This window comes from Carassius carassius, chromosome 1 (assembly GCF_963082965.1).
Source record: "Carassius carassius chromosome 1, fCarCar2.1, whole genome shotgun sequence".
In the NCBI taxonomy this organism is placed as follows: Eukaryota; Metazoa; Chordata; class Actinopteri; order Cypriniformes; family Cyprinidae; genus Carassius; species Carassius carassius.
In genome coordinates this window covers 33,693,072-33,705,347 of record NC_081755.1, presented here as the reverse complement: position 1 = coordinate 33,705,347, position 12,276 = coordinate 33,693,072, and the positions used below count along the sequence as shown (strand labels likewise).

General features: G+C 37.0%; 1 protein-coding gene across 1 annotated transcript; it reads left to right on the top strand.

The window, feature by feature from the left end:
• Positions 1 to 1,049: 1,049 nt before the first annotated feature.
• ighd (immunoglobulin heavy constant delta) lies at positions 1,050 to 11,008 on the top strand. Its single transcript, XM_059548444.1, has 20 exons — positions 1,050 to 1,499; positions 1,653 to 1,940; positions 2,046 to 2,354; positions 2,724 to 3,017; positions 3,286 to 3,573; positions 3,679 to 3,987; positions 4,362 to 4,655; positions 4,924 to 5,211; positions 5,317 to 5,625; positions 6,005 to 6,298; positions 6,567 to 6,854; positions 6,960 to 7,268; positions 7,653 to 7,946; positions 8,215 to 8,502; positions 8,608 to 8,916; positions 9,034 to 9,315; positions 9,476 to 9,802; positions 9,879 to 10,193; positions 10,408 to 10,701; positions 10,792 to 11,008. Exons 1-20 carry the CDS (start codon positions 1,235 to 1,237, stop codon positions 10,953 to 10,955), a joined length of 5,808 nt encoding a protein of 1,935 aa, XP_059404427.1. The 5' UTR covers positions 1,050 to 1,234; the 3' UTR covers positions 10,956 to 11,008.
• The last annotated feature ends 1,268 nt before the right edge of the window (positions 11,009 to 12,276 follow it).

The following is a 12,276-nucleotide window of genomic DNA, read 5'->3' as shown; positions in this document are numbered from 1 at the left end:
TGATTGTGTGGATAGAGCATCTCCAGTACGAAGACATTGATACAGATGATAGTGGCTTTGCAAACACCGCTGTAACCTTTGTTTTCCTGTTCCTCATCACCTTGTTCTACAGCATAGGGGCTACTTTTGTTAAGGTATACAATAATTTTTTTATTTATAGTTGATTTTTAATTTAGGATAAACATGAGACTAGATTTTATAGGAGCATTTTAATTTTGTGCCAGTGATTTAGTCATTTGGGGAGCGATGATACAAAAAAGTTACCCTTGGTTTTTAACATATATTTAACTTTGACATACATTTAACATATTGTATGCATGTTAAACAGAATTATTTTTTCTGTCTCTAATTGGTGTCAACTTATGCTTTCAGGTGAAATGATTCCTTTAAGGACGTGCAAGATCTTTCAGAAAAACATTGCTTTTCTTTTTTCATTATTGTAAATACGTGATTGTGATGTTTGTTTGTTTTTAAATTTTACTTTAATAAAAGAAAGAAACCATTTGATTGTTCTTGTATTTTTTTCCCTCAAGTTTATAAAATGTCATCACAAGGAGAAACTGATTTGCATTATTAACTCTAATGGTGCTCTGAACATGTTTATTTAAACCACATAAGGAGTTACATTTATTCATACAAAGAAGTTTTTAAAATGTTTCCCTATTTTCTGAATGTAATAACTTACAAATCATTTTCTTAAATCCAAAGCTTGATTTTCTCTAGATCAAGGCTTTGTTCTTTGTGAGACTGAAGCACAGCTTCTTCTTTTTGTCAGTATTTGAGAGTGTAATATTTCATGCTCCAAAGTATATTAAAACATAAATTGCATAACAAGCAAGTTGTTTTATGTAAATGGCCAGATGTCTTTCCTGTGCAGATGTGCTCAACCATGTCTCAGAGATGCAGGTGGTTTTCAGTTCTGCTTTCGGTGGCTATTTTAGCTTGACTGTTACTTAACGTTTCCATCTGCTATTTGCTATGTTCACTGAAGTATGATTCTGATTTCCTCTTCTGTCCATCTTTGTTTTCAGTATCTGCAACATTTAAAAACTCCCATGATATAAATAATCACCACACTGAAACATCAACAGCATTAATTTGCAAATCTATTTGCATTTATCGAATAAGCATTTTCATAAACTTTGTGCCTTTGTTTATACCACACTGCCTAAGTTAATTGATTTTTGTCTCTATTTTAATAGCAATACGTGTCAATAAGCCTACTATTGCTCTGATGAGTAGAAAGGAGGGTGACAGGATTGTGTTGGAGTGCCAGCTGCATGATTATTTCCCAGAGAAAATTACTGTACAATGGTTTGAGGGTGATATTCCTGTCAACAGGCAAATTGCTAAAAAGTTTCAGAACACTGATAAAGGCGAGAAAAAGTACACTTACATAAGTCAGTTATCCATAAGTGCCCCATATTCAAACGAACGGTACACTTGTAAAGCCACCCACAACTCTGAAGACTTCAAGAAAGAATATGACATGTGCAAGGGTAAGTTGAGCATAATGAAGAAAATAATGAATAACTTTCAAAGCATAATATCTGGCTCACTGAAATGTTTGAAAGTATCATTATTTTATTAGTATAATTACATGCGATTTTTGGCTAAATGTAAAACTAACTTTATTTATTTCACCTATACAGCACAATCTTTATCCAAACCTTCAATCAAAATGAAGAAATATCATCTCAGAGACATTACAGAGGAGAATAAGGTCACAGTTTCCTGTGTTGTTGAAGCACCAGACAACACTAAAGTGTCATGGTTGACAGACAGAGTAATGCAAAGAGCCACCAATGAAGGCAGAGACCAGTTCAATAATATTGTGAGCAACTTGACTTTGTCCAGAAATGATTGGTTGACCCTTAAGACCGTTGTTTGTAAAGCTAAACATCCATGTTTCCCAGAAGTGAAGGATGAAATTCAAACTGGTAAGTGATTTCTTTTCAACTGATATGAATTTCTCAATAAACGTGACGACAATTTAGCTTCTTAAACAAGGTTATCATGTGTTAAAGAGTATTTTTGCTCCTCAGCTGATATAAAGACAGATCCTGTAGTGGTGATCAAGAGGCGTTTCGTGAAATCAGCGCAGACAGACAGTCCTGTGCTGGAGTGTGTTGTAAATGGTCTCCCGTCTGGTGAGGTCTGTATCAACTTCCAGGCCAATCAAATAGATATCTCAGTATTAAGTTGTGTGGATTGGGTCCCGTCCGAAAACATTTGGTCCTTGACCAAACAGTTCCCAATACCTGAAGTGCGGCAGAAGAATGGAAGCACCTTTACCTGTGAAGTTCATATATTCTACAAATCCTGGACATCCAATCCTACTGGAAACATTTTTGGTGAGGAATGAACATTTCATCAAGTCAAGTCAAGTCACCTTTATTTATATAGCACTTTAAACAAAATACATTGCGTCAAAGCAACTGAACAACATTCTTTAGCAAAACAGTGTGTCAATAATGCAAAATGATAGTTAAAGGCAGTTCATCATTGAATTCAGTGATGTCATCTCTGTTCAGTTTAAATAGTGTCTGTGCATTCATTTGCAATCAAGTCAACAATATCGCTGTAGATGAAGTGACCCCAACTAAGCAAGCCTCATCAATACCTCATTAACTTTACTGGGGACAGTATTTGATGTAATGTATATAATTTTATTACTGATGTTTTATTTTCCTCATTGAACATTTGACACTTTTTTTCATTAGGCGATCCTACCATACAGCTTGCTGTTGTTCCCAGTGTGGGTCGATCTAGTTCAGACCCACAGAAGCTGCTGTGTTCTGGGACAGGATTCAACCCAAATATCACCTGGCTATCAGGGTCTGTGGTTAAACCTGGCGGAGGTTTAGACCTCACAATGATGGAAGATGGACGTGTGAAAGCATACAGTGAGATATCGGTGCCACAGCAAGAGTGGAATCAAGGGATCACTTACACCTGTCAGATTAATAACGGACTCGTTGGAATAAATGCTGAGAAAAGAACCAGTATTTGTGAAGGTAAACATGCCAGATATGACAGGAACCCAGTTCTTCTGCTGTCAGAGATGAAGTAATAATTAAAAATGATTTACAGATGATTTTCAGACATGAGATATGGTTTGTAACATGACAGTATTTCAGTGTAGTTCTTCAGCAAAGATGTTTAATTTGCTCTCAATATCCTTTTCAAAATTTCTAATAACATGTTTTTGCTTGACAGTATAAGCATCATCATGTGATTTTCAGTCGAACACAAAATTAACTTTATTTATTTTACCCTTTACAGCAGAATCTTTTTCCAAACCTTCAATCCAAATAAAGAAATCTCATCTCAGAGACATTATAGAGGAGAATAAGGTCACAGTTTCCTGTGTTGTTGAAGCACCAGACAACACTAAAGTGTCATGGTTGACAGACAGAGTAATGCAAAGAGCCACCAATGAAGGCAGAGACCAGTTCAATAATATTGTGAGCAACTTGACTTTGTCCAGAAATGATTGGTTGACCCTTAAGACCGTTGTTTGTAAAGCTAAACATCCATGTTTCCCAGAAGTGAAGGATGAAATTGAAACTGGTAAGTGATTTCTTTTCAACTGATATGAATTTCTCAATAAACGTGACGACAATTTAGCTTCTTAAACAAGGTTATCATGTGATAAAGAGTATTTTTGCTCCTCAGCTGATATAAAGACAGATCCTGTAGTGGTGATCAAGAGGCGTTTCGTGAAATCAACGCAGACAGACAGTCCTGTGCTGGAGTGTGTTGTAAATGGTCTCCCGTCTGGTGAGGTCTGTATCAACTTCCAGGCCAATCAAATAAATATCTCAGTATTAAGTTGTGTGGATTGGGTCCCGTCCGAAAACATTTGGTCCTTGACCAAACAGTTCCCAATACCTGAAGTGTGGCAGAAGAATGGAAGCACCTTTACCTGTGAAGTTCATATACTCTCCAAATCCTGGACATCCAATCCTACTGGAAACATTTTTGGTGAGGAATGAACATTTCATCAAGTCAAGTCAAGTCAAGTCACCTTTATTTATATAGCACTTTAAACAAAATACATTGCGTCAAAGCAACTGAACAACATTCTTTAGCAAAACAGTGTGTCAATAATGCAAAATGATAGTTAAAGGCAGTTCATCATTGAATTCAGTGATGTCATCTCTGTTCAGTTTAAATAGTGTCTGTGCATTCATTTGCAATCAAGTCAACAATATCGCTGTAGATGAAGTGACCCCAACTAAGCAAGCCTCATCAATACCTCATTAACTTTACTGGGGACAGTATTTGATGTAATGTATATAATTTTATTACTGATGTTTTATTTTCCTCATTGAACATTTGACACTTTTTTTCATTAGGCGATCCTACCATACAGCTTGCTGTTGTTCCCAGTGTGGGTCGATCTAGTTCAGACCCACAGAAGCTGCTGTGTTCTGGGACAGGATTCAACCCAAATATCACCTGGCTATCAGGGTCTGTGGTTAAACCTGGCGGAGGTTTAGACCTCACAATGATGGAAGATGGACGTGTGAAAGCATACAGTGAGATATCGGTGCCACAGCAAGAGTGGAATCAAGGGATCACTTACACCTGTCAGATTAATAACGGACTCGTTGGAATAAATGCTGAGAAAAGAACCAGTATTTGTGAAGGTAAACATGCCAGATATGACAGGAACCCAGTTCTTCTGCTGTCAGAGATGAAGTAATAATTAAAAATGATTTACAGATTATTTTCAGACATGAGATATGGTTTGTAACATGACAGTATTTCGGTGTAGTTCTGCAGCAAAGATGTTTAATTTGCTCTCAATATCCTTTTCAAAATTTCTAATAACATGTTTTTGCTTGACAGTATAAGCATCATCATGTGATTTTCAGTCGAACACAAAATTAACTTTATTTATTTTACCCTTTACAGCAGAATCTTTTTCCAAACCTTCAATCCAAATAAAGAAATCTCATCTCAGAGACATTATAGAGGAAAATAAGGTCACAGTTTCCTGTGTTGTTGAAGCACCAGACAACACTAAAGTGTCATGGTTGACAGACAGAGTAATGCAAAGAGCCACCAATGAAGGCAGAGACCAGTTCAATAATATTGTGAGCAACTTGACTTTGTCCAGAAATGATTGGTTGACCCTTAAGACCGTTGTTTGTAAAGCTAAACATCCATGTTTCCCAGAAGTGAAGGATGAAATTGAAACTGGTAAGTGATTTCTTTTCAACTGATATGAATTTCTCAATAAACGTGACGACAATTTAGCTTCTTAAACAAGGTTATCATGTGATAAAGAGTATTTTTGCTCCTCAGCTGATATAAAGACAGATCCTGTAGTGGTGATCAAGAGGCGTTTCGTGAAATCAACGCAGACAGACAGTCCTGTGCTGGAGTGTGTTGTAAATGATCTCCCGTCTGGTGAGGTCTGTATCAACTTCCAGGCCAATCAAATAAATATCTCAGTATTAAGTTGTGTGGATTGGGTCCCGTCCGAAAACATTTGGTCCTTGACCAAACAGTTCCCAATACCTGAAGTGTGGCAGAAGAATGGAAGCACCTTTACCTGTGAAGTTCATATACTCTCCAAATCCTGGACATCCAATCCTACTGGAAACATTTTTGGTGAGGAATGAACATTTCATCAAGTCAAGTCAAGTCAAGTCAAGTCACCTTTATTTATATAGCACTTTAAACAAAATACATTGCGTCAAAGCAACTGAACAACATTCTTTAGCAAAACAGTGTGTCAATAATGCAAAATGATAGTTAAAGGCAGTTCATCATTGAATTCAGTGATGTCATCTCTGTTCAGTTTAAATAGTGTCTGTGCATTCATTTGCAATCAAGTCAACAATATCGCTGTAGATGAAGTGACCCCAACTAAGCAAGCCTCATCAATACCTCATTAACTTTACTGGGGACAGTATTTGATGTAATGTATATAATTTTATTACTGATGTTTTATTTTCCTCATTGAACATTTGACACTTTTTTTCATTAGGCGATCCTACCATACAGCTTGCTGTTGTTCCCAGTGTGGGTCGATCTAGTTCAGACCCACAGAAGCTGCTGTGTTCTGGGACAGGATTCAACCCAAATATCACCTGGCTATCAGGGTCTGTGGTTAAACCTGGCGGAGGTTTAGACCTCACAATGATGGAAGATGGACGTGTGAAAGCATACAGTGAGATATCGGTGCCACAGCAAGAGTGGAATCAAGGGATCACTTACACCTGTCAGATTAATAACGGACTCGTTGGAATAAATGCTGAGAAAAGAACCAGTATTTGTGAAGGTAAACATGCCAGATATGACAGGAACCCAGTTCTTCTGCTGTCAGAGATGAAGTAATAATTAAAAATGATTTACAGATTATTTTCAGACATGAGATATGGTTTGTAACATGACAGTATTTCGGTGTAGTTCTTCAGCAAAGATGTTTAATTTGCTCTCAATATCCTTTTCAAAATTTCTAATAACATGTTTTTGCTTGACAGTATAAGCATCATCATGTGATTTTCAGTCGAACACAAAATTAACTTTATTTATTTTACCCTTTACAGCAGAATCTTTTTCCAAACCTTCAATCCAAATAAAGAAATCTCATCTCAGAGACATTATAGAGGAGAATAAGGTCACAGTTTCCTGTGTTGTTGAAGCACCAGACAACACTAAAGTGTCATGGTTGACAGACAGAGTAATGCAAAGAGCCACCAATGAAGGCAGAGACCAGTTCAATAATATTGTGAGCAACTTGACTTTGTCCAGAAATGATTGGTTGACCCTTAAGACCGTTGTTTGTAAAGCTAAACATCCATGTTTCCCAGAAGTGAAGGATGAAATTCAAACTGGTAAGTGATTTCTTTTCAACTGATATGAATTTCTCAATAAACGTGACGACAATTTAGCTTCTTAAACAAGGTTATCATGTGTTAAAGAGTATTTTTGCTCCTCAGCTGATATAAAGACAGATCCTGTAGTGGTGATCAAGAGGCGTTTCGTGAAATCAACGCAGACAGACAGTCCTGTGCTGGAGTGTGTTGTAAATGATCTCCCGTCTGGTGAGGTCTGTATCAACTTCCAGGCCAATCAAATAAATATCTCAGTATTAAGTTGTGTGGATTGGGTCCCGTCCGAAAACATTTGGTCCTTGACCAAACAGTTCCCAATACCTGAAGTGTGGCAGAAGAATGGAAGCACCTTTACCTGTGAAGTTCATATACTCTCCAAATCCTGGACATCCAATCCTACTGGAAACATTTTTGGTGAGGAATGAACATTTCATCAAGTCAAGTCAAGTCAAGTCAAGTCAAGTCACCTTTATTTATATAGCACTTTAAACAAAATACATTGCGTCAAAGCAACTGAACAACATTCTTTAGCAAAACAGTGTGTCAATAATGCAAAATGATAGTTAAAGGCAGTTCATCATTGAATTCAGTGATGTCATCTCTGTTCAGTTTAAATAGTGTCTGTGCATTCATTTGCAATCAAGTCAACAATATCGCTGTAGATGAAGTGACCCCAACTAAGCAAGCCTCCTCAATACCTCATTAACTTTACTGGGGACAGTATTTGATGTAATGTATATAATTTTATTACTGATGTTTTATTTTCCTCATTGAACATTTGACACTTTTTTTCATTAGGCGATCCTACCATACAGCTTGCTGTTGTTCCCAGTGTGGGTCGATCTAGTTCAGACCCACAGAAGCTGCTGTGTTCTGGGACAGGATTCAACCCAAATATCACCTGGCTATCAGGGTCTGTGGTTAAACCTGGCGGAGGTTTAGACCTCACAATGATGGAAGATGGACGTGTGAAAGCATACAGTGAGATATCGGTGCCACAGCAAGAGTGGAATCAAGGGATCACTTACACCTGTCAGATTAATAACGGACTCGTTGGAATAAATGCTGAGAAAAGAACCAGTATTTGTGAAGGTAAACATGCCAGATATGACAGGAACCCAGTTCTTCTGCTGTCAGAGATGAAGTAATAATTAAAAATGATTTACAGATTATTTTCAGACATGAGATATGGTTTGTAACATGACAGTATTTCGGTGTAGTTCTGCAGCAAAGATGTTTAATTTGCTCTCAATATCCTTTTCAAAATTTCTAATAACATGTTTTTGCTTGACAGTATAAGCATCATCATGTGATTTTCAGTCGAACACAAAATTAACTTTATTTATTTTACTCTTTACAGCAGAATCTTTTTCCAAACCTTCAATCCAAATAAAGAAATCTCATCTCAGAGACATTATAGAGGAGAATAAGGTCACAGTTTCCTGTGTTGTGGAAGCACCAGACAACACTAAAGTGTCATGGTTGACAGACAGAGCAATGCAAAGTGACACCACCGAATCCAGAGACCAGTTCAATAATATTGTGAGCAACTTGACTTTTTCCAGAAATGATTGGTTGACCCTTAAGACCGTTGTTTGTAAAGCTAAACATCCATGTTTCCCAGAAGTGAAGGATGAAATTCAAACTGGTAAGTGATTTCTTTTCAACTGATATGAATTTCTCAATAAACTTGATGGCAATTTAGCTTCTAAAACACAGATATCATGTGATAAAGAGTATTTTTGCTCCTCAGCTGATATAAAGACAGATCCTGTAGTTGTGATCAGGAGGCGTTTCGTGAAATCAACGCAGACAGACAGTCCTGTGCTGGAGTGTGTTGTAAATGGTCTCCCGTCTGGTGAGGTCTGTATCAACTTCCAGGCCAATCAAATAGATATCTCAGTATTAAGTTGTGTGGATTGGGTCCCGTCCGAAAACATTTGGTCCTTGACCAAACAGTTCCCAATACCTGAAGTGCGGCAGAAGAATGGAAGCACCTTTACCTGTGAAGTTCATATACTCTCCAAATCCTGGACATCCAATCCTACTGGAAACATTTTTGGTGAGGAATTTCTTAAATACAACATTAACTATGGGGATAGAAATTGATATAATGGATCAGATTTTATTAATGATGTTTTATGTTTTCTTCACTGAACATTGACACTTTTCTCCTCAGGAGATCCTACCATACAGCTTGCTGTTGTTCCCAGTGTTGGTGAGTCTAGTTCAGACCCACAGAAGCTGCTGTGTTCTGTGACTGGATTCAACCCAAATATCAAGTGGCTATCAGAGTCTGGGGTTAAACCTGGCGCAGGTTTAGACCTCACAATGATGGAAGATGGACGTGTGAAAGCATACAGTGAGATATCGGTGCCACAGCAAGAGTGGAATCAAGGGATCACTTGTCAAACTAAAAATAATGCTACAACTGCTAAGAAAAGCGCCAGTATTTGCACAGGTAAACACGCCAGATGTGACAGGAACCCCCTCATTATATTAACATTGCATTGCATTGCAGATATCTGACAGTAATATAGTTTATTACAAAATGGTTGGTTTCTTTCCTTAATTTTGAGTCAGCAAATGTAATCTTTCAACACATGTTAACTGTCCAACAGTAATTGTACCATCCAGTCAGCGGGCAGAGGTCTACCTGGTGGGTCCATCCCATAGTAGTGTGAGATCTGACACATCTGTGACTTTGACATGTTTGGTTCTTGGTCAGAGTGTCAAGTTGTTCTCCATTCAATGGAAAGTCAGTGGTAAGGTTACCAATCCAAAAGGCCATGAACAAGAGCCTAGAGATCATAACAATGGGACTCAAAGCAAAGAAAGTATTTTGAATGCTTCAGTTAGAGACTGGAATGCATATGCTCTCTTCACCTGTGAGGTTAAGCATCTGTGCTCAAAATATACACAGCAGAAGAATATCTCAAAAACTCGAGGTGTGCACTCACAGTTCTCAACACTGCCATTGCAGGGAGTATTTTCTGATAACTAATTGTTGCCTTATGCCCCCAGACCCCAAACAACCCACTGTCAGAATCCTCAGACCCTCAGATGGTGATCTCTCTGGACTCCAAAATCCCAGCCTTCTTTGCTTGATCACTGATTTCTTCCCGTCTGATATCTCTGTGCAGTGGAAACTAAATGGGACGCAACTAGATGCATCTCAGTTCACTAACAGTCCTGTGGCTGCTCACACTTCAGGAGGTTTTACAATGCATAGTGCCCTGATGCTGCCTGCATCAGAGAGGAACGACGGCACGTTCTCGTGTATTGTTTCTCATGAGTCATCCCAAAATCCAATCAGCGCCACTGTAGAGAACTTGTATGGTGGGTGTACTGGAAGAAATTGACCTGATATTTCAAATAGGATTGATTCGATTTAATTGCTGAGATTATTTTCATGTTGGTTTCGAAATCTTTGATACCATTGTGAAGAAAGGTTTCAATTTAAGCTATATAAATACAATTATTATAAAAGTATAATAAAAAAATAATAATAATATAATTATACATTTTTAACTTTTAATTTTTATTTTTTTAGCCTCGTTGATTCGCTCTCCTCCATCTGTAGAGCTGCTGCAGGGTACTAGTGTACCTGAGCTAGTGTGCCTGGTATTTGGTTTCAGCCCACCTGACATCAACATCACCTGGTGGCTAGGTAAGACTGAGAAGCCTGCCCGCAGCATCTCTCACCCTGCAAAAGGCCCTGATGGAAAATTTAGCATCCAAAGTCACCTGGATCTCCAATCTTCAGACTGGGTACCTGGTGAGGTGTACACATGTGAGGTCACTCATGTTACCGGTATCCTGTCTCCTAACATCTCAACGAAAACAGGTACCCTAGATTTCAAGTAAAACAATTTTATCAAGGAAAGTTTAAAAGGTTAATAGTTTAAATGTTAACTTATTCTTATGCTTTTTACAGAATTATTTGAAGAGGCTATATTTTTGAATGAGAACAAACCTGAAGCTATTGCACAGGATACAGTTGAAGAGGCCTGGAACATGGCCTGTGTCTTCCTCGTCCTTTTCCTCCTTGCTCTTCTCTATGGGTGCACAGTGACTTTGGTCAAAGTCAAGCTTACATGAGCAATATTTTGTGTTTGTTTTCTAGATTCATTTGCTTCTTGGTTTTTGTTGTTTTGTTTGTCTTTCAATTGACATAACTTTGCAAATTTATATTGTTAATGTCAGCTTTCGCCTTGTGACCATTTAAATATGAATTTAAAAAAAATAAACTTTTTGTTGTTGTTGTTGTTGTTATATTAGCAGTGCATGTAAACATCTACAATTTGTTATTTTGTCTTTTTTTCAGTTATTCCTGAAAGTTATCAAATGATGTGTTGTTTGTGTTTTTGAATAAAATAATCAACTCCTCTGTCTTGTTATGGCTATTTTCACAGCCAGAATTTTAGTCAAGCTTTATTGTTGAAATAATATTTTTTAAAGTATTTAAATAATTTGACAAAAAACACATAAAAATTGTTCATTTTAATTTCACTAATTGTTTAGATGATTACTGTTTGAAACATAAGTTCACGTTCATATGATTATTTTCATAGTTTAAGATTGAAATTTTTGGATGAGGGCTAAGTTTCCAGGCCAATATTATTGCTTCATGGAAGAAAAAAAATAAAAATAAAATTCCATGGAACATGGGAATATTACATTTAGTAATTTAGCAGACACTTTTATCCAAAATGACTTAAAATTAGGACAATAGAAGCAATCAAAACCAACAAAAGAGCAATATTATGCAAGTTCTATGACAAGCCTCGGTTAGCCTAAAACAATAGCCTATACATAGCAATGTGTTTTATATATAAAAGCCAAAGTAAGTGTGTGGTTTTTTTCTCTTTGAGATTATTTAGATTTACATAATTAGTTATTAGTTCAAGCACTGTTGGTGCTGCACACAGACAATATGGCAAGCCGTAATCTATAAACTGCACTAGTATCTAATTTAACATTACTAGTACTTATTTTTTAGATATTAGTATCTTTTTTATGAAGTACTAGTACTTATTCATTAACTACTAGTGCTTATTTTTTAGGTACTAGTGCTTATTCTTTAGATACTAGTACTAATTTATTAAGTACTAGTATTTATTAATTAGATACTAGCACTTATTGATTAAATATTAGTACTTATTTATTAGATACTGTCAAGCTGTCTAGTCTTTGTTTCCCTGGGTGTCCACTATTGGGCTCACTTCCCCTTAGGCACTAGAATTCCTCTAGTCTGGTCCTGTCGTCACAGTAATTGCACTCCTGTTAATTGCACCAGATGCAGTCACTTTATTGTCATTAGCCTCCCTATAAATGCCAGTCTTTCCCTGTTGTTTATATGGAGTCCTTACCCTTCGTGTTATCAGCCTTCTCGTCATCTGAGATTCCACTTCGTATTCTC

What these genes read in the sequence shown, in the direction of transcription:
- ighd (XM_059548444.1), top strand. Translation starts at nt 1,235, where the DNA reads ATGAGTAGAAAGGAGGGTGACAGGATTGTGTTGGAGTGCCAGCTGCAT. An exon ending in GAAGGATGAAATTGAAACTG is followed by an intron (nt 5,212 to 5,316) that starts GTAAGTGATTTC and finishes TTTGCTCCTCAG; the next exon opens with CTGATATAAAGACAGATCCT. An exon ending in CACTGTAGAGAACTTGTATG is followed by an intron (nt 10,194 to 10,407) that starts GTGGGTGTACTG and finishes TTATTTTTTTAG; the next exon opens with CCTCGTTGATTCGCTCTCCT.